This window comes from Microcaecilia unicolor, chromosome 5, assembly GCF_901765095.1.
Source record: "Microcaecilia unicolor chromosome 5, aMicUni1.1, whole genome shotgun sequence".
Classification (NCBI taxonomy): Eukaryota; Metazoa; Chordata; class Amphibia; order Gymnophiona; family Siphonopidae; genus Microcaecilia; species Microcaecilia unicolor.
Window position 1 is genome coordinate 344273056 of NC_044035.1, and position 22985 is coordinate 344296040.

General features: G+C 45.4%; 1 protein-coding gene across 1 annotated transcript in view; it reads left to right on the top strand.

Annotated features, from left to right (window-relative positions):
• The window catches only part of LOC115471367 (cadherin-13-like), a 1126129-nt gene that overhangs the window by 819573 nt on the left and 283571 nt on the right, over positions 1–22985 (top strand). Inside the window, exon 8 of the mRNA XM_030205064.1 lies at positions 6072–6212. Coding sequence (XP_030060924.1) covers positions 6072–6212 — 141 coding nt within the window. The remainder of the gene's footprint in view (positions 1–6071; positions 6213–22985) is intronic.

Genomic DNA, 22985 nt, shown 5'->3' on the forward strand with positions numbered 1-22985 from the left:
GGCTCAATGTGGCTTACATAGTACTGTAAAGGCGATCGCCAAGTCCGGTAGGGGAACAAACACAATGTAATGTTAAGGTCGGATAGGGTAGGTATGTTATTTAGAGGGGCATAATTGAACGAAAACGTCTATCTCCATGGGCGTTTATCTCCGAGAACGGGTCCGTGAAGGGGCGGACCGAACCGTATTTTCGAAAAAAAATAGACGTCCATGTTTTATTCGACAATTTGTGAGCTGGGCGTTTTTTGTTTTTCAGTGATAATGGAAAATGAAAGCGCCCAGCTCAAAAACGAATAAATCCAAGGCATTTGTTCGTGGGAGGGGCCAGGAGTCGTAGTGCACTGGTCCCCCTCACATGCCAGGACACCAACCGGGCACCCTAGGGGGCACTTTTACAAAACCAAAAAAAAGGTAAAAGAGCTCCCAGGTGCATAGCACCCTTCCCTTGTGTGTTGAGCCCCCCAAATCCCCCTCAAAACCCACTGCCCACAAGTCTACACCATTACTATAGCCCTAAGGGGTGAAGGGGGGCACCTACATGTGGGTACAGTGAGTTTGGGGGGGGGGGGTTGGACGACTAAGCATTAAGCAGCACAATTGTAACAGGTAGGGGGGGATGGGCCTGGGTCCACCTGCCTGAAGTCCACTGCACCCCCTAACAACTGCTCCAGGGACCTGCATACTGCTGCCAGGGAGGTGGGTATGACATTTGAGGGTGAAAATAAAAAGTTGTGAAACATCATTTCTTTGTGGTGGGAGGGGGTTAGTGACCACTGGGGGAGTCAGGGGAGGTCATCCCCGATTCCCTCTGGTGGTAATCTGGTCATTTAGGGCACTTTTGGGGCCTTATTTGTGAAAAAACAGGGTCCAGGAAAAGTGCCCTAAATTCTAGCTACAAACGCATACTTTTTTTCCATTATCGGCGAAAGGTGCCCATCTCTGTTCGGGTGATAACCATGCCCCAGTCCCGCCTTCACCACGCCTCCGACACTCCCCCGTCAACTTTGTACGCTTCCGCAATGGAGTGCAGTTGAAAACGTCCAAGTTCGGCTTTCGATTATACCGCGTTATTCGTTTTTGGGAGATAAACGCCTATCTCCCGATTTAGGTCGCAATATAGGCGTTTTTGTCTTTCGATTATAAGCTGGATAGTGTCCAATACAATCAATGGTTTTGCTGTGTTGCAGAGTTGAGGCATTTATGTTGGGTCGGTAGGGTACGCCTTATTGAACAAGGTAGGTTTTTAGCGATTTCCTGAAGTTTAGATGGTCGTAGATTGTTTTCACGCCTTTTGGCAGTGCGTTCCATAGTTCTGTGCTAATATAGGAGAAGTTGGATGCATAGGTAGCTTTGTACTTGAGTCCTTTGCAAGAACAGGCATAGGGTTATCCGTATTTAAAATACAGTATTATTTATTAACAGCAACATATGAAGCCAGAAGACAGGAAGAGAACTTGCGCACTTCTTAATGGCAACGCAATGATGTCACCGAGGGTCTGTCAGATATGCCAGATGGTTGGATTTAGCAACAGTTGGATAATTGAGACTGTACTGTACGTCTTTGATTTCAGCACTTAGGGGACAGCAAGTGGGTACCTTTTTAGGTACTCCAGTAATGTGCGATAGGAGAGTTTCTAGAATGATACTAGTGCACCCCGGCGTCAATACACAATACTAGCATAGCGTGGTATTGGCACACCTAATATTGGGGTACCTGCAGTTCCACCATAAGTGGGGGTATCTATATGCAGTATTTTCACAGGAAAACAGTCCTTATTCTAGTATTTGATTTGCTAAATCTAGTATAAGCCGATAGGTAGACAGATGAAGTTTGCTCAAGTTAACTCAATCCTGATTGTAGATTGGCCTTCAGTTCTATAAGATTGAGTGCACAATTTTGTGACTAGTGTGTAAAATTGTGAATGCAAGTTATAGAACAGCACCTGACTCAATTGTTTAATTGGCTATAACCAGGGTTTGTTTTTTTTTGAGGGGGTACTTGGAGGTACTGAGTACCGGCACATTTTCCATTGTCTGCTAAAATTGACCCATGGACCCCTAAGTTCTAATGAAAGAGCTCAGGCTCTACACACCAATTCTGCCTTGTCATAGATTCTGTGACTGGTTGTAGGGGGCCTGGCTATTGCGAGGTGGGTTCCTCAGTGATTACGCCACCCCTGAAGGGTGGCCTAGTATTTGAGTACAGGCACCTTTCTTGATAGAAAAAAATGCACTGGCTATAACTGACAATAATAACTTGTAAGTGGCCTTAATTGGCACCAATTTACAGCTACATGTGTAACGGCACATAGATGCTGTTGTATAAACTTAGGTCCTGATATTCAAAGTGATTTAACCAGGCAGAAGGGGATCCTGCCCGGTTAAATTGCTTCTGACCACCTAAGTGCAATAATCAACTGAACAGTGCCGCTGAAAATCACCACAGACCACCTCTACACTGTCCGGTAAGTGCTGGGGCGGTCTGTGGGTGGAGCATGGGAGGAGCCAGGACCTAATTGGTTAGTAGCCAGATTCAGACCACTAACTGGTTAGGTAAGCAACTGAAGTTAGGGCAGCAAAAAGGCTGTCCTAACTTTAGCCGCAAAGCTAAACGGGCACAGGTCTGAATATTGGCCAGTGCACGATTAGCTTCTGGGTTCTGGCACTAGCTGTCCTGCAACACCCCCCCCCCCCCCCATGACTCTGATCCCCCCTCCCACGCACTCTACAAATATTCAAGGTGGACCAAGGCCCCCCCCCCCCAGCCCATCACCCATAGGCCCCCCAGGATGAATACCTGATGGTTCACTGGGGTGCTATATGTAACTGCAAAGGAGGCATTAACATGCGAGTGGTGTGAGCGGGGCAGGGATATGTCAGGCAGTTACATGTTAAGTTTATAGAATTCTATCAGTTACGTGTACAACTGACTATTTAGGCCCAGGATAGGGTTACCATATTTGTCCCCCAAAAAGGAGGACACATGCCCCGCCCCACCACACACCCTACCCCGCCCCTTTCACACACCCCGCCCCTTCATGCCTTCATTCCGCCCCCTGTCACATTTTCCCCTCCCCCTCTCACACACCCCATCACCCCCCCCCCCCGTCACCCCCTCCCCTTACCTTACTACTGCCCTGGTGATCTAGTGACCTCTTCCGCCTTCGGGGCAGGAAAGAGCCCCCTCTTTCGTGCCCGGAGCGCTGCCTTGCATGCATCCTTCCTGTTGCTGATCTCGGCGCCAATTAAAAATGGCCACCGAGAGTTGAAGTCTCACGAGGTCACTTCAACTCTCGGCGGCCATTTTGAATCAGCGCCGAGATCAGCAACAGGAAGGAAGCATGCAGGGCAGCGCTCCGGGCAGGAAAGAGGGGGCTCTTTCCAACCCCGAAGGCGGAAGAGGTCACTAGACCACCAGGGCACTAGTAAGTAAGGGGAGGGGAGGCTAACAATCTGCCCGTTTGTCTGGATTTCTGGACAAACGGGCAGGCTGGCGGGTGGGCAATCTGGACAAACGGGCAAATTGGCAAAACCCGCCTGGTTGCCCGGACATGTCCTCAAAAAGAGGCCATGTCCAGGTAAATCCGGACATATGGTAACCCTAGCCCAGGCAATAACACCAGCTTTTGATACCTTGTTAATGCTTGTGCCAAAAGCTAGTTCCTGAAATATGACTTATGCTAGTAATTCTACAACAACTTCAGAGCCCAGCTTTGCTGTTACTACTACTACTACTACTTAACATTTCTAAAGCGCTACTAGGGTTACGCAGTGCTGTACAGTTTAACATGGAAGGACGGTCCCTGCTCGAAGAGCTTACAATCTAATAGATAAGAGTGAGACAAATATAGGACAATCAAGCCATTGTGACATCACTGATGAGGTTGGCTCTTAGGCATTGGTGGAATGAGGCATTATGACATCACAATCTCAGCTCTGGTTAAATCACTGCTCTATGTAATACTACTACTACTACTTAACATTTCTAAAGCGCTACTAGGGTTACGCAGCGCTGTACAGTTTAACATGGAAGGACGGTCCCTGCTCGAAGAGCTTACAATCTAAAAAGGCAAATGTACAGTTAATCATATAGGTCAGACAGATTGGGGCAACCTATATGTTCGAAAGGTTGGGTTCCGAATGCAGCATTGAAGAGGTGGGCTTTAAGCAAGGATTTGAAGATGGGTAGGGAGGGGGCTTGGCAAGGGATTCAGAAAGATTGTTCCAGGCATAGGGTGAGGCAAGGGAAAATGAGCGGAGCCTGGAATTGGCAATGGTGGATACTTGCTTAGCACTCAGGGGCTCTTTTACTAAGGCGCGCCAAAAAATGGCCTGTGCTGGTGTAGGCGCGTGTATTGGACGCACGCAGTTCCATTTTTCGGTGCACCTGCAATAAAAGCTTTTTTTATTTATTTTGGACGAAAATAGACATGAGGCAAAATAAAAACTGGCCTGTGTTCATTTTGGGCATGAGACCTTACCGCCGCCCGTTGACTTAGCGGTAAGGTCTCATGCGTTAACCGGGCAGTAATTGTCAGTGCACGGATTACTGCCCGATTACCGCCCGTTTAGTGCCACGCGGTACGAAATAAAAAATCTTTTCTGCCGCGCATATCGGATGCATGTAAAAATTAGAATTACTGCCCAGGGCACGCGGTAGCCAGGCGGTAGTTCTAATTTGATGCGCACTGTATGCGCATAGGCGCCTACGCACCTTAGTAAAAGGGCCCTTTGAGTTTTTTGCAACATAACTTTTGGTGACTTTTCTTGAATCTACCCCAGGATGAAAAGTTGGAATGATTCTTTCCTCTTTGCCAATGGAGACACAGATCAGGGCACCTGCTGACGGTCTTAGATTGATGCGTCAACTAGAGCATTTTTTGAGGCTGCATAATTTTTGCCTCATGATGATCTATTTTAGTTTGATTTTAAAAAAAAATATTTATTTATTTTTCTGCATTTGTATCTCACATTTTCCCACCTCTTTGCAGGCTCAATGTGGCTTACAATATACCGTAATGGCGATCGCCATTTCCTGAATGAGAAGTACAGAATATTATTGCAATTAAAGTACAGAGAATATAAAATAAATTAGAAGAAAATAGATATATAATTCATTTCAGGTATTTGAGATCAAGGGTAATGAATAACATTCAATAATGACAATATGCTTAAAGTAACCCAATAAAAATAGTTCAATGTTAACTTATTCTGGTACGGATTTGATGTCAGGCCTTTATGTAGGGTCCTTTTGATAAGTTTCTTTGAACAGATTCGTCTTTAGTAATTTCCGGAAGGCTACTATATCATGCGTTGTTTTTATGGCATTCGGTAGTGCGTTCCAAAGCATATTATATAGACTACAAAGAGTCCAGAATTTAGTTGCCGAAGTATTGTAGTAATGTGGAGTGCACATCAGGGACGTAACCAGACCTCAGCGGGAGGGGGGTCCAGAGCCCAAGGTGGGGGGGGACATTTTAGCCCACCTCCCCTAGACGCCGACCTCCCTCCCCACTGCTGCCGACCATCCCATGCCACTTTCGACCCCCCCCCCCCCCATGGCTGCCGCCGCCAGGTACCTTTGCTGGTGGGGTCCCCAACCCCCGCCAGCCTTAGTCTTCTTCAACGCCCGTTTCTGGCGCGTTCGCTGATCTGTGCTGTGAGTCCTGATGTCCAGCACGTCTTGCACGTTCCTTTAAGTGAAACCCGTGCAGGACATCAGGACTCACAGCACAGATCAGCGAACGCGCCACAGACTGACGCTGAAGAAGACTAAGGATGGCGGCGGTTGGGGACCCCCGCCAGCAAAGGTACCTTGTGGCGGCGGGTCGAAAGTAAAGGGGGCCAGGACTAAATCTGTGGGGGCCCATGCCCACGTGGCCCCACCTATCTACGCCCCTGGTGCACATTGAGATTGGATGTCACCTTTGTTGAACAGGAAGAGAAGTGAAAAGTGATAAGGAACCAAGAGTGAGAAAAGGCAGAATTCAGGGGTAGACCTGAAAAACAAAGCTCGATAGAACTGTATGAAGGAAGTAGAGCATAATTGTAATCTCTTTCCTCATCTACAGACGCTAGAAAATCCTCAGTACGAACTGACCATTGAGGCTAAAGACATGGCTGGCAGTGAGGTGGGACTGACTGGCACAGCGACAGCCACCATCATTGTGGTTGATAAAAATGATCACGCCCCAGAGTTCACGAAGAAAGAGGTAAGCACTTGCAGGTTCAAAGCTAACCTTTAACAGGCTATGAATCCAGTTTTGTTTTTTTTCCCTCTGTTTAAAATACCCAAGTAATTATTCATGAAGGTAACTAGAGCAGAAGACCAAACTATCTGATATGCATTAATCATGCAACCTTGCAATGCCCTGTTTCATTAGTATATTTGTGGAGGGGTGGAGTCAGTCCCCGCTCCCTCACAAATTCCTTTTTTCTCAGTTGCTCAGTTTTCATATTAGGATGGCTCTGGTCATTACTCATTGTTCTGTTTGGAGATATCTATTCTTCTTTGCTTTCCTATTTATCAATTCAAAGTACATATTTCTATTGGAAGGGAAGGAGTTACCTGTCTGACTCATAAGCTGTACTATGAAAGAGGATGTTCAGTTCATTAGCTTCTTACCTTGAAAATGGTCCTTTTTAAAATCTAAAGTTTCGCATGTGGTTTAGACAAATGAGTTATTTTTCACTTCTTCTCGTGTGCTTCATCACTATTTATAGACTGGAATTATACTGGCTGTTTGTTGAGTTGGACCAAAGTGCCATGTTTTCACCTCTTAATTTTCAAATATGGTTTATGTGGTTTGATTCCCTTTACTAATGATATAGTACCAGTAGTGGGTAATATGGGCACAAGTAGCATGATGGGCTTCCTCAGACCCTCCCCACTCTCTCCCCAATACCTCTCTCCCCACAACTTTAGTATCTTCTGCACAGAAATTCTCAAAACTTTTGCACATCCATAATGGCCAATCCTCTGTGAAGTTTGTTGTTTGCTTGTTTGTTTGTTTGTGTTTGTTTGGTTTGTTTTTTAATCTTGAAGTATGCTGGGCAACAATGACCTTGGTTGAAATCCAGAAAAGCTCTGTCCTCTTGAACAATACCTGGATGGAGTTTCAGGCTTTCGGATTACAAATGCAGCAGATCTAATATCAGTCTCTCGTCAACGCTGGAAAAATCAGCCTTTCTCTGTTACTGCTTCACAGTGTTCCAGCACCCTAGTAGTGGTTGATCCAAAGTTCTGTAACTGTTGCCATCATTATACTCCAAAGCAAGTAGAGAACCTTTGAGTTATTTGGCTTCTGAGATCGTATCTTTTTCATTTCCTGTGAAATCTCTCTCCATTTTCTTCTTTATTTTAACTTTTAGAATTGCTGCATTCCTAAAGCGGAGTTGGTGTTTGTCATTACAGTGCACTCCATTTAAATGCACGTCATATAAGCGCATGCTCTGTTTAACTGCATGCCGTACTTCGGTCCGGTTTTTGGCGCCATCAATTTCTATGGGGACAAACTTCGGTTTAGCGCACCACTGATAAGTGCAAGATTCGCTTATATGCATGGTTTAAGAGCGCTCCTCTGAAGGAAAGACTCCGCATAAGCGCACGCACGGAATATGGAAGCCGATTGGTGCGTGACAAAGGGGTGGTAAATTTGAAATCTCGTTAGTTAACTGCCACAGGCAGAATAAGCGAAAGAATGTTGTTAGAGTGTACACTGGAGTCATCGTTGCGGAACTGTAAGACTTTAACACTGGCTGAACGAATAGAAGTTCTTAAAAAAATTAGAAAACAAACAAAGTCAAGCATCTATTGCTAAAGAATATGGTGTCAATCCCAGTCAAATTTCACGTATCTTGAAGCAGAAAGACCAGCTTCTGGAAGACTGGCAAAACAATTCAAATCCACAACAGAACGGGCGGGAAAAGCTGAGGATGTAGAAGATGCTCTTCTTCGGTGGTTTTCTCACGTCAGGAGCAGACAGTTTCCTGTCAGTGGTCCACTACTTATGGTTGGAAAGATGGAAGGAGAGGAACAACATAAAATTCAAGAAACAGTATGGTGAAAAACAAGACGCTGATGACGTTGGTGCTGAAAATTGGGGTGTTTCACTTCTTCCTACCATCTTGAACAAATTTGCACCTCGTGACATTTTCAATGCTGATGAAAACAGTCGTTACTGGCAAGCGATTCCTGATGGAACACTTGCATTCAAACAAGCCGAAACTACAGGAAGTAAAACGTCGAAGGACCGACTGACGATCCTCCTTTGCTGCAATATGGATGGGAGTGAGAAGTTGGAACCCCTCATCATTGGAAATGAGCAAACAGCCCCGTTGCTTCAAGAATGTTATACGAGGCTAACGCAAATTCATGGATGACTGGGGAAATTTGGAAGCAGTGGCTAAAGAAGTTATATACTAGAATGCGGGCACAAAAGTGTCAGATTTTGTTGCTTTGTGATAATTGTGCTGCACACAGGGATGATGTCAGGCTGTCTAACGTCAAGGTGGTCTTCCTGCCACCAAACACTACCTCTCCGATCCAACCTATGGATCAGGGCTTAATAGCCAATTTCAAATAACATTATCGGCCTCTTGTGCTGCGTCGTCTGATGAGCATTATGGATGACCAGACTGGCAAGGATAAACGTGCTGTTGAACTGGCTCGTAATCTATCACTGTTGGATTCCCTACATATGCAGAAAGAAGCCTGGAATCGTGTTACACAGGCAACCATTGTGAACTGCTACAAGAGGCAAGCTTTGTTAGGGATGTGGAGAGGGACGAAATAGATGCAGCTGTTGCAAAAGCGTCAGATGAACAGGCTATTGACATCTCAGCCGGTGTTACTGAAGAGGAGTTTCATCACTACGTAGCTGTTGATTACAATCTACAAACAGCTGATGACAGCACTGATGTCCAGATATGCACCTACACGCAGGCAACGACTGATGATGAAACAGATGATGAAATGAGCAACGAGGCACATGCTGATGAAATTCAACAACCTCCTGTCACTTTTGCAAGAGCGCTGGAGAGTCTCAACACCGTGCGGGCCTATCTGGAGGCCACTGGATGTCAGTGCTATGACAGTTTTTACCGTCTGGCAGACGTAGTCTATGGAACTCACAGGCACAAGAGTGTACAGAGGACTATGACTGATTACTTCAAGTAAGCCTAACGTCAGTTAACGGAGACTGTATACTGTGCATATAATAAACAATACTGTACATATGTTTATCAGATGTCAACCTTCTTTGGGTCACAGCGGTTAAGTGCACGCTCCGGTGCATGTATTTCTTTGGTCCCAGACCCTTGCACTTAAGCGGATTACACTGTATTTTAGGAAAAACAGCCTCTGTCTCAAGAAAACCTGCTTGTTATTTACAAATGATGTATGTATTGAGTCTTACTGTATATTCATTAGCAGAGATTTATGAATGTACCATGAAAATAGTTTCTAATTATCGGTATTTCTTTTTTTCATTACGTAGAGATAGGTTTCATCTGTCTTTGACTCAGGAAGACAGAGACAAACTGAAGACCAATAGCAAACAGTGCCTGAAGCCTAATCTATTTGAAATATACTGTGTTGCCAAAAAAAAGTCAGACTTTAAGCAAAGCATGAGTAGTCTTGAAAATTTGGGATAAGAACATAAGAGTAGCCATACTGGGTCAGACCAATGGTCCTTCTAGCCCAGTATCCTGTTTTCCAAACAGTGACCAAGCCAGGTCACAAGTACCTGGCAGAAAACCCAAATCATGGCAACATTCCATACTACAAATCCCAGGGCAAGAAGTTGCTTCCCATGTCTGTCTCAATAGCAGACTATGGACTTTTCCTCCAGGAATTTGTCCAAACCTTTTTTAAACCCAGATACGCTAACCGTTGTTACCACCTCCTCCAGTAAAGAGTTCCAGAGCTTAACTATTTGTTGAGTGAAAAAAATATTTCTTCCTATTTGTTTTAAAAGTATTTCCATGTAACTTCCTCAAGTGTCCCCTAGTGTTTGTACTTTTGGAACGAGTAAAAAATCGATTTACTTCTATTCGTTCTACACCACTCAGGATTTTGTAGACCTCAATCATAACTCCTCTCAGCCATCTCTTTTCCAAGCTGAAGAGCCCAACCTCTTTAGCCTTTCCTCATAAGAGAGGAGTTCCATCCCCTTTATCATTTTAGTCACTCTTCTTTGAACCTTTTCTAATTCCGCGATATTTTGAGATATGGTGACCAGAACTGAATGCAGTACTCGAGGTGTGGATGCACCATGGAGTGATACAAAGGCATTATAGTATTTTCGGTCTTATTCACCATCCCTTTCCTAATAATTCCTAGCATCCTGTTTGCTTTTTTGGTCACCGCCGCACACAGAGTATTATCTACAACGACACTCGGATCTTTTTCTTGAGTGCTGACTCCCAAGGTGGACCCTAGCATCAGGTAACTGTGATTCGGATTATTCATTCCAATGTGCATCACCTTGCATTTGTCCACATTAAATTTCATCTGCCATTCGGCTGGCCTGACAGCTAGCCGCTTCTGGAAGATAACTCATTTGAACTTCTAGGGTGGTCAGAAAAGACAAAATACGCATGTTTAATCACTGATCAAACATTTGTTTGGGAAATATCAGAGACTACCCCAGCTATTAAGCCACAGATCAAAAACAGAATTTATACTACTAGATAAATGGAGAGTAGCCTAGTGGTTAGTCCAATGGGCCTTGAACCTGGCAACTTGGGTTCAGTTCTCACTGTAGCTCCCGCTGACCTTGGGCAAGTCACGTAACCCTCCATTGCCCCAGGTACAAAAGAAAAATTAGGGGGTCTTTTACGTAGGCACGTTGGTGTTTTTAGTTCACATTCAAAATAGGCACGCGCTAAACGCTAAGATGCCCGTAGGAATACATTGGCATCTTTAGCGTTTAGCCCATGCCTGTTTTGACCATGCACTAAAACTGCCAGCGTGCCTACATAAAAGATCCCCTTAGATTGTGAGCTCTGTAGGGACAGAGAAAGTACCTGCATATAACCCTGGATTCTATATAGTGCGCCTAGAGTTCCGTGTTGAAATCCGAGCACATTCTACTACTACTAATTATCATTTCTATAGCGCTACAAGGCATACGCAGCGCTGTACACCATACACAAAAAGACAGTCCCTGCTCAAAGAGCTTACAATCTAGATAAGACAGGAAAACAGACAGAACAATTAAGGGTAAGGGGATATAGGACAGGGCAAGTGAGTAGTGGTTAGGAGTCAAAAGCAGCGATAAAGAGGTGGGCTTTAAGTCTGGACTTGAAAACGGCCAAAGACGGGGCTAGACGTACAGGCTCGGGAAGTCTATTCCAGGCGTGAGGTGCAGTAAGACAAAAGGAACGGAGTCTAGAATTAGCAGTAGGGGAGAAGGGGATGGATAAGAGGGATTTTTCTACAGAACGGAGTACTCGAGGGGGGCGAAGGGAGAGACAAGAGTGAAGAGCCCCCCTCCGGCGCCGCTGACACCCCCCCCCCACGCCGCCACCACCAACCTTGACCCCCCCCTGCCGATTCTACAACAATGTTCTTAGCTTAACAAGCTAATGAGCGCTGATAACCAGCACTTAAAAAGCAATGATGAGCACTAATTGGCACTGATTAGAATGTATGCGTCCAGCTCGCCAAGTGTATTCTGTAACGTAATGTGCCAGACTTCTAATGTACTTAGGCAAAAAGGGGTGTGGAAATGGGCATTTTGAAATTTACGCACATAGTTATACAATATGGCCCAGTGCGCATAAATCTAAGCACCAGGATTTACACCATATTTTCATTGGTGTAAATGGATGCAAATAGATTTAGGCGCTGAGATATCAACTAAGCGTATTCTATAATTGAGTGCCGATTATAGAATATGCTTAGTCGGCACTGATTTCAGCGCCGATTCTTTTTAGGTGCCATATATAGAATCTCCCCATAATGTGTACAGTGGTTCGTACATCTAGTTGCACTATAGAAATGATTAGTAGAAGAGCACAGGTACAAATCAAAGTAGGGTATACACAAAAAGCAGCAAATATGAGTTATCTTGTTGGGCAGACTGGATGGACCATGCAAGTCTTTTTCTGCCGTCATCTACTATGTTACTATGTTATGTAGTAGTAGTAGTAATTCATGTAAAATACATAAGAAACCTCAATTTTTCCCCAAAATACAAAGACGTGCTCATCAGGGGCATAGCCAGACTTCGGTGGGAGGAGGGTCCAGAGCCCGAGGTGAGGGGGCACATTTTAGCCCCCACCCCCCACAGTGCCGCCGACCCCCCCCCCCCCCGCCACCACCAACCTTGACCCCCCCCCCACCGATGACCCTCTCGACCCCCCCTTCCGCCGCCAACTCTCCCCCGCTGTCGCCGTTGCCTACCTTTGCTGGCAGGGGACCCCAACCCCCGCCAGCCGAGGTTCTCTTCTTCCTTCGTTTTCTTTCTGAGTCTGACATCCAGAGCCCGAGGTGAGGAGGCCCATTTTAGCCCCCCCCCCCCCCCCCCCCGGCGCCACCAACCCCCCCCCCCCCGGCGCCATTGCCGACACCCCCCGCCAACGCCAGCACCAACAACTTTGACCCCCCCCTACCGATGACCCTCTCGACCCCCCTTCCACCGCCAACTCTCCCCCACTGTCACCATCGCCTGCCTTTGCTGGCGGGGGACCCCAACCCCCGCCAGCCGAGGTTCTCTTCTTCCTTTGTTCTGTTTCTGAGTCTGACGTGCAGGACGTCAGACTCACAGAAACAGAACGAAGCCTTGCGATCTGCAGGGCTTCATTCTGTTTCTGTGAAATCCGGACAATCGGGCAGATTGCTAGCCTCCCCTCCCCTTACTTATTACTGCCCTGGTGGTCTAGTGACCTCTTCCACATTCAGGGCAGGAAAGAGCCCCCTCTTTCCTGCCTGGAGCGCTGCCCTGCATTCCTTCCTGTTCCTGATCTCGGCGCCGATTCAAAATGGCCTCTGAGAGTTGAATTGACCTCACGAGACTTCAACTCTCGGTGGCCATTTTGAATCGGCGCCGAGATCAGGAACAAGAAGGATGCATGCAGGGCAGCGCTCCAGGCAGGAAAGAGGGGGCTCTTTCCTGCCCCGAAGAGGTCACTAGACCACCAGGGCAGTAGTAAGGTAAGGGGAGGGGGGGTGACGGGGAGGGGGAGTGACGGGGTGTGTGACAGGGGGAAGGGGAAAATGTGACAGGGGGTGGAGTGAGTGCGTGAAAGGGGCGGGGCATGTGTCCTCCTTTTGGGGGGACAAAAAATGGTAACCCTCTCCAAGGCCAACCTGCCTCCAAGGTGAAAGGATCCTTAAACTGGACCTCCCCAGCATGCACCCTCACCCTGATTCCATTCCTGACCTTACCAGGGGTCTCTAGGATCTAGTGGGCTAGGAACAGTCAGCACTTGCTCCTCTAGTCCCAAATGGCCACTGACAAAAGCGAAAGCTTGGCTTCTTTTAGTGGATTTGGCCCTTTTTTTTTCTTTTTACTATTTTTATTTGGCCCCAGGGTTTTGTTGATTCAACTGGTTGTGTTCTGCTTCCTTGTCTCTGCCTGTGATTTCGTTTTTCATTTTTCACACTACTTTTAACATGTACCTCATTTATTGTTTTTATTTGTGTTTCTATTTAGCTGTGTAAACTGCCCGAAGCCTTTAAAACAGTGTAGCATATAAAAGTAATTTAATAAATGAATAAATACATCTCCAGATTAACACACAATTACCCAAAGTAAAATAGACATCTCAAACCTTTAATGTTTGTAGGCACGCACAAGCAAAAATGTTTTGTTCTGTTCAGTTTCATGCTTTATTTTTAGATACTTTCCTTTTTCTTTTCTTTTAAAAAGTTTCAGGCGGTCTTTTACTAAGGCGCGCTGGCGTTTTTAGTGCACATTAAAAATAGACACATGCTAAACGCTAAAGACGCCAATGCATTCCTAAGGGTGTCTTTAGCGTTTAGTGCATGCCTATTTTTAACGTGTGCTAAAAACGCCAGCGCACCTACTACTAGGTGTCAGCATTAACCCCTCCCTCATTCCCAGGTGTCAGTATCACACTCCCCTATGGAAGAGGCAGCCGATCCCAACCTTGGCTTTTACCAGGGCTCCCAGTGCTATATAATGGGAGCAGGAGTGATCCCCAGTCATTCCTGTTCATTGTCACTTTGGGTTCAAAATGGTGTCCTTGACCCTTAGCAGAAATTCAGTGGTACTTCCACTAGGGAAGCTGCCAAATCAGATTATTGTGCCTTTAGTTAGAAGCTTGACCCCCCCCCCCCCTTGTGATCAAAAGTGCCATTTTGAATCCAGCGTCGCAATCAGCAGGAGCCATGGTGGGTCATTCCTGCTCCCATTAAAGCACTGAGGACCCCAGTAAGATCCAGGCAGGGTTGGGAAGATGGGGAAAGATCAGCTGCAATTTTAATGGTGGTGGTGGGGGGGGGGGGGGGAGATGCTGACATTAGAGGGGTTGGGGGAGGGGAATGCTGACACTTGGGAATCAGAGGAGACTGGGTGCATCAAGTTATGATTTGGAGGTGGTCAGGTGATGATTAGAGTGGTTTGTGGACCCCCATGGTATGCATCTTTAATTACACTGGGGGGGGGGGGGACAATTTCAGGTTTTATACTGTCCTTTTGGGTTTAAAATAATATGAAACGACATAGGACATATCTTTGAGCCCAGAAAACGGCAGAGATTCATCTCCTGTTGTTTTTTTGCCATAGGACATGACATGTACGTTTCCCATGTCATCTCAAAAGAATGCACATCCCTAATGGTTACACCTCTTATACGTTTCTTGATGTTTTCCTGTGTCTTGTTCAGTCCCTTTAGAAAGTGCTTCTCTCTGTCTCATGCAAACGTTTCTTCTCGTTTCCTTCCTCCCTTGAGAATTCACCTTTCTGTTTCCATTACTTTTGCATAAACTTTCCTCTCTGTCTTTTGTTCTTTCTTCCGCTCCTCTTTCAGATTGGCCTAGTTCGTGCTTTTCTCCACTTTCGACGTATCCCCTTATATTGAATCTCTAGCCTTGTTCAGCCAGCTGCCGGATGGATCCTGCTCCTCTTGTGACATCTGTGGCTGTGTTTTCATTAGAGTTAGGAAGGCAACGTGGGAGAAGCGCTAATGGAATGTAGCACATCCAGCGCAGTCAATTCCAATCTAAGTCTACTGGACAACTTCAAGTCCTAAAGGCTTATAATTCCATCATGGATGCCACAGCCTACCATCATCTCGTGTTTTATGATTTTTCAAAACTGAATCTAATTTTCACCAGCTTTCTCTAAACTAGTAAAGAATAGATTGCTGTCTGGCAACACTGATTTTCTCCTCTCATATATTACTTTTACTTGTCTTGCGAGATTTCTCATGAAAGACTAATAGCTTTTATGTTTTTCCCTGAGCTATATAAATAACATTTATAGTTTTGTTTTAAAGATCCAGTAAATAGCTTAACAGATGTTTTGTTTAAATCCCTTCTGCAAAGTAATTTCCATTAGTTTGTTTAATCCGGCATTAAAACATTGTTTGCATGCTCGTTTTATCATCTAGTTTGGGTGCTTTCGGTAATCTTTAAAAAGTTTTATGTAAATAAAAAAGTTATCAAAAGCTTAATGGATTAAAAAAAAAGAGAGAGAAGGTAGGATCATTCTTGAATATCACATATACCGGGGTTTAAACTGAAATAACTACTACGTTTGCATAACATTTTATTATTCATAGTATCCTCTCCACTTGCTAATATTAAGCACTGCTGAGATCATTTTGAAACAAATATATTAAAACAAAAAAAAAAAGAATATTAATTTTCTTTTCATTAGGAACTCGCAAGAATTAGGAGCTGAAATGTTAATTTAGCTTGTCTAAAGTACAATTACAAAGTCTGTATAAATCCTAGGGAAATTAAATTAAGAACTGATTATCAAGTACCATATGTGGACAAAAGCATTTGTGGTTTGATTAAAAGAATACAAATAAGTTAAGGATTGAAGTCTACATTAGAAAGAGGATATTAATGGAATGGGGTGAAGTGCATTTGAGCCTGTGATAGAGAGAGAATGAAGTTCTCGGTATCCACTGTTTTTCCAGAAACGGGGGTTTGCAGGAGTTGAATTAGGAACCTGCTAGTTCCAATCTGGGGCGTATCTGACCTTCAGCGGTAGGGCCAGAGCCGAGGTGAGGGGGGGGGGCACATTTTAGCCCCCCCCCCGGTACCGCTGCCATCATCATCGCCCACACCGCTGCAGCCGACCCCCTCAACCCCCCCGCCCACCCCCTCGCTCGCCCGCCGTCACCTACCTGTGCTGGCGGGGGACCCCATCCCCCGCCAGCCAAAGTCTTCTTCCTTCCTTTCAGGTTTCTGAGTCTGACGTCCTGCACGGGAGGGGGGGGGGGGGGTTGAGAGGGTCATCAGTAGGGAGGTCCAGGGCCAAATCTACGGGGGCCCAGGCCCCCTTGGCCCCATAGCAGCAACGCCCCTGGTTCCAATTTGGGAAAATTCTACCATTAAGGGACACTTTTACTAAGCTGCAGTAAATGGGGCCCTGTGCTAGCAGTGGTGGATGTTTTTGCCACATGCCAGGGCCCCTGTTACTGCATCGGGTAAATAGCCCGAAAAAGAAATGGCCATGCAGTAAGTTCGCACTTGCCGTGCAGCCATTTCATAGGGAGTACTTACAACTATCCATTGAAGTGGCGGTGTGGGCTGTCACATGACGCTAACCAATTACTGCCGGGTTACCCCCTTCGGAAATATTTTTCAGATATTTCTGCTAACGCACTGGGGGTGGAACTACCGCCTGCACCCGCGTTGGCTGGGCAGTTGTTCCAGGTTGCCACAGGGCAACCCTTTAGTTAAAGGGCTCCTCAATTAGTGGAGCAGTTTCCCTGGTTGAGCTAGTAGGAGAATTCAACCTTTGGTTGGTCCATCCTGTCTCCCACTGGTTGAACTTTACTTTTGCAGGCTCTGAATTATATAATATTTTGTTCTCGTCATTTCTTACGATTTGTATACTTAGGCCCTTGAGCAGTTGCAATCTCCATATAGTCGACTTGAGATGGTTTATTTACTTACTGTTTATTGGTTCTAATTTGGAAATTTGCCCCCGGGTTCTGTATAGCGTGCCTAGAGATCTTCGCTGAAATCCAAGCATATTCTATAACAACACACGTAACTTAATTGGCTTAACAAGCCAATTAGCATTGATAACAACTCTTAACTGGCAATAATGAGCACTAATTAGCAATAATTAGAATTAACACACACAACTCGCTAAGCGTATTCTGTAACACAGTGCGCCTAACTTCTAACGTGTGCAGGCAAAAAGGCGTGGCTATGGGCAGGGAAATGGGCCTTTTGTGGGCGTTACAAAATTTATATGCGTAGTTATAGAATATGGCCCTGTGCGCTTAAGTCTATGCGCTGGTATTTACGCCACTTTTCATTGGTGTAAATGGAGGCATATATTGAGGCGTTGAGATATTGACTTGTGTATTCTGTATACCGTGCCTAAATCTTGGTGCCACTTATAGAATGCGCTTAGTTGGAACTGTTTTCCGCATAGATTTTTTAGATCTCTTATATGAGCACACAACTATGGAACGCGCTTCCGACCGCTGTGAAAACAACATACGACCACCTAATCTTCCGGAACTCCTAAAGACTTGCTTGTTCAAAAAGGCATACTCCAACGACTCAACCTGAATGCCTAACCCTGCAATACATCAATGCGTCAATATAAATGTTCATGTTGGACATAACCTAACCTACTCTTCCCCTGACCCCCAATATGTCTATCAAATCTGAACATTAGCCTATCTTAACCTCACTTTGTATCTGTTCTTGCCGGTATTGGCGACTGCCACTACTGCACTATCCAGCTTATTTTCGAAAGAGAAAGACGCCCATATTTTGACCCAAATCGGGAGATGGGCGCCTTTCTCTCATGGGCGCCCAAATCGGTATAATCGAAAGCCGATTTTGGGCACCTCCAACTGCAGTCTGTCGCGGGAATGAACAAAGTTGACGGGGGGCGTCTCAGAGGCGTGGTGAAGGTGGGACTGGGGCGTGTTTATCGGCCAAGGAGAGATGGGCGCTCTCGGCCGATAATGGAAAAAAGAAGGGCAGCAGTAGCGAGAATTTGGGCCGCTTTTTTTGGACCCTTTTTTTTCACGAACAAGTCCCCAAAAAGTGCCCCAACTGCCCAGATGACCACCAGAGGGAATCGGGGATGACCTCCCCTGACTCCCCCAGTGGTCACTAACCCCCTCCCACCAAAAAAAAGAACTTTCAAAACTTTTTATCCAGCCTGTATGCCAGCCTGAAATGTCATACCCAGCTCCATCACAGCAGTATGCAGGTCCCTGGAGCAGTTGACTTCAGGCAGGTGGACCCAGGCCCATCCCCCCCCTACCTGTTACACTTGTGCTGGTAAATGGGAGCCCTCCAAACCGCCCCCAAAACCCACTGTACCCACATCTAGATGCCCCCCTTCACCCATAAGTGCTATGGTAATGGTGTAGAGTTGTGGGTAGTGGGTTTTGGGGGGGATTTGCGGGGCTCAGCACCAAAGGTAAGGGAGCTATGGACTTGGGAGGTATTTTAATTTTTGTTTTTACTTTTTACAAGTGCCCCCCTAGGGTGCCCGGTTGGTGTCCTGGCATGTGAGGGGGACCAGTGCACTACGAATCCTGGCCCCTCCCACGACCAAATGCCTTGGAGTTGTTCGTTTTGAGCTGAGCGCCTTCGGTTTCCATTATCGCTGAAAAACGATACCACCCAGCTCAAATCCGCCCAAATCTAATGCATTTGCCCGGCACCAACTGTATTGTCGAAATAAAAGATGGACGCCCATCTTTTTCAAAAATACGGTCTGTCCCGCCGCTTCACGGACCCATCCTCGGAGATAGTCGTCCATGGAGATGGGCGTCCGCGTTCGATTATTCCCCTCTATGTAAGTCACATTGGGCCTGCAAATAGGTGGGAAAATGGGGGATACAAATGCAACAAATAAATAAATATATAGAATTCCCTCTTAGGAGGGAATTCGTCAAGCAGTGTTAGGGACTTTGTGCAGGCATTAATCAGCGATGGGGCCTTCATTACATAAGTACATAAGTAGTGCCATACTGGGAAAGACCAAAGGTCCATCTAGCCCAGCATCCTGTCACCGACAGTGGCCAATCCAGGTCAAGGGCACCTGGCACGCTCCCCAAACGTAAAAACATTCCAGACAAGTTATACCTAAAAATGCGGAATTTTTCCAAGTCCATTTAATAGCGGTCTATGGACTTGTCCTCTAGGAATCTATCTAACCCCTTTTTAAACTCCGTCAAGCTAACCGCCCGTACCACGTTCTCCGGCAACGAATTCCAGAGTCTAATTACACGTTGGGTGAAGAAAAATTTTCTCCGATTCGTTTTAAATTTACCACACTGTAGCTTCAACTCATGCCCTCTAGTCCTAGTATTTTTGGATAGCGTGAACAGTCGCTTCACATCCACCCGATCCATTCCACTCATTATTTTATACACTTCTATCATATCTCCCCTCAGCCGTCTCTTCTCCAAGCTGAAAAGCCCTAGCCTTCTCAGCCTCTCTTCATAGGAAAGTCGTCCCATCCCCACTATCATTTTCGTCGCCCTTCGCTGTACCTTTTCCAATTCTACTATATCTTTTTTGAGATACGGAGACCAGTACTGAACACAATACTCCAGGTGCGGTCGCACCATGGAGCGATACAACGGCATTATAACATCCGCACACCTGGACTCCATACCCTTCCTAATAACACCCAACATTCTATTCGCTTTCCTAGCCGCAGCAGCACACTGAGCATTGCGTGTTAAGGGAATGAACAACCACTAAGTGCTAAGAAACCCACAGGTATAAGATGGATTTCTTAGCATTTATTGTGTGTTCATTCCCTTAAAGTGCAATGAAGACCCTATCGCTGCTTGATGAATTTGCCGCCTTATTCCTTTCTTTACCTGTGTATTATTATGAGTATTTATAATATAAATTCTTACAGCCGGTACGTGCTAACTATGGGAGATAACCCCCACCCCTTCCAGTTCCCTTACCCTCAAAAAATCTCTCTATATAAAAGGCAACACCAACGTTCTATGAAGCCTCCAGCCGGAAGTGTGAAGGGGGAGAGATATCCGGTTTCCCCATGAGTGTCTGCCCCGCCCTCTCTGTAACACAAACAGTCAGTGAAGGAAAACAGCAGAGCACGAAATCAAATCGCTGGCTCTGTAACAGTGAAGGACTCAGAGGGGGGAGGGGAGAGAGGCCAGAGGGCAGGGACACACACACTCCCACATGCACACAGAAGAAAACCTTGCTAGCCCCCCTCCCCCCCCCCCCCCCCCCCCGTTTCATTTGCATCAGAAACAGGGCTTTTTTACTGAAGGACTCAGAGGTGGGAGGGGAGAGAGGGCAGAGGACAAGGACACACACACAGAAGAAAACATTGCTAGCCCCCGTTTCATTTGCATCAGAAACGGGGCTTTTTTACTAAAGACTATTTTCTTGTGGAGCAATTCATGTTTTATTGAACATGAATTGCTCCACAAGAAAATAGTCTAACTAGAATACCCCCAAATTGTGAAAACCATAAAGCATCCAAAAAAGAATGATAATTCTAACATAGTAACATAGTAAATGATGGCAGATAAAGACCTGAATGGTCCGTCCAGTCTGCCCAACAAGATAAACTCATTCTACATGGTATGTGATACTTTATATGTATATCCGAGTTTGATTTGTCCCTGCCTTTCTCAGGCACAGACCGTAGAAGTCCGCCCTGCACCTGTCTTATTCTCCAAATACCAGCGTCGCCACCCAATGTCCGCTAAGATTCCATAGATCCATTCCTTTTAAACAGGATTCCTTTGTGTTTATCCCACGCATGTTTGAATTCCATTACGGATTTCATCTCCACCACCTCCCGCGGGAGGGCATTCCATGTATCCACCACCCTCTCCATGAAAAATTACTTCCTGACATTACTCCTGAGTCTGCCCCCCTGCAACCTCAGTTCTAGCACCTTCCCGTCTCCGGAAGGTGGTAGAGTCCAAGCCAGCTGCGCCTCCACTCTGAAAGACAGTGCTGTGTGCCTTGTCATGCTGTATGGTGTCTGCTGTCTAGGCTTCCAGACTTCCGGGACATGGGGAAGCCTGTAGCTGATCCGGGCTCAATGAGGCCCGGTCTGCACTGAGGTCTGCCACAACATCAGGCTTGCCTCTCGAAGTAGATATTGAAGCCAAGCCAAAGAAGAAAACAATCCAGGTATTGTAGGTTGGGATGAATGCTTTGGACCTTCCACGGGTGGAGTCTTCTAAGCACGGGTAGCTCCTTTACGCTTCTTGATCTGGAATCACAGGGTGCAGAAGTGCTATCTCTAAGCCTAGAAACAGGAGTACTCCTCTCAGGTGTCCGTCCTCGACGCCATCTTGTCTTCTCTGTTTTTCTTGCTTTAGATATATACTGCATTAAAATGGAAGGGTTTTTTTTTTTCCTTTTTCTTTATTTTCTTATGGCCCTGCTTTGTATTGTGGACTGAAAGTTAATTAGTTAATTTACCTGCTATATTATTATCTGTGATTCTTGGTTTACTGTTTTCTGATTTTAAGTTTATTACTTGATTTGTGTGTGATAATATTCATAAATAAATAAAAAATATTATTCATTCTTTAATTTAAAAAAACAAATTGCAGGCTGACTATGCATAGAAAGAAACTTTATTTTCTATGTTCAATACACTATTATCTGTGGGATTCAAGCAACCTTTTTTTTTTTTTTTTTTTTTTTACAAAATTTGCAATTAAAATCAATAGTTTATGAATCCTGCTAATTATAAACCTCCTACATCACTTACAACTCTTAACATATTGCTACTGCTAAAAATAATACCAAACATATGAAGTCTTTACTTTAAACTGCTACATTGTGACTTGTTTAAGCTGATACATTAAGAAATATCCATTATTAATTGAAAATTCTAAGTGATCTGTAATCAGTGCAGCGTTGACTTCCAGTTTGGCAGATTGCGTGTAATCTGAAGGGGGTTCTGCTGATATTATGTGTATTAATGTTTTTTTTTTTTTATTATGTGTGTTTCTTGTTCCTCACCTACTTAATGGACACGTTTTTAAATAAAATAAATAATACGGTCTTGGTGAAATATTCCACCGCAGTAAATAGAGCTTCCTATGGCCTGCCTGCAGAATGCCACAGAAATCTGTGGATTTTTCACAGCGATAGGTCGAAGTAGTAAAGATGTGCCTGTCTGCATTGGAGCATGTAATATCTATTGCTAGAGCCAGTGTATGTATTTGACTTTGTGGCAGCACTGAGTTTGACAGCACTGTGAATCAGAAATCCAACAGGATGAGCCTCAGTAACCGTGTGAGTAAATGAGATAGGTAACCACCATCAGAGCAAAGGAAGGAGCAGGCAATGGAGAGCAAGGAAGGCAGGTTGTGAGAGCCTACGAAAGGGTTGGCGTCAGCATATGGGGACAGTAAAGCCCGGAGTACAGCTCTGCAAGATAGTGGCCTCTCGTCCAGGCAGGCAAGGAAAAAGCGCTACCAGTCATACACAGCGCTTCACAATTTAACATGAAGAAAAGACAGTCCCTGCTCAAAAGAGCTTACAATCTAAGTCAGGACAGACAGACAGGACAAGTGAGGGATAAGGGTAGGACAGACGGATAGGACACATAGGGAAAGGGATTATTGAAGAGAGGAAGACAAGATAAAGGTTACGAGCAGGTGACAAGTTAGGAGTTAAAAGCAGCATCACACAGGTAGGCCTTTAGCCCGGATTTGAAGGCGGCCAGGGATGGAGCTTGACGTAATGGCTCAGGAAGTCTATTCCAGGCATAAGGTGCAGCAAGATAAAAGGAACAGAGTCTGGAGTTAGCGATGGAGGAGAAGGGTACAATTAGGAG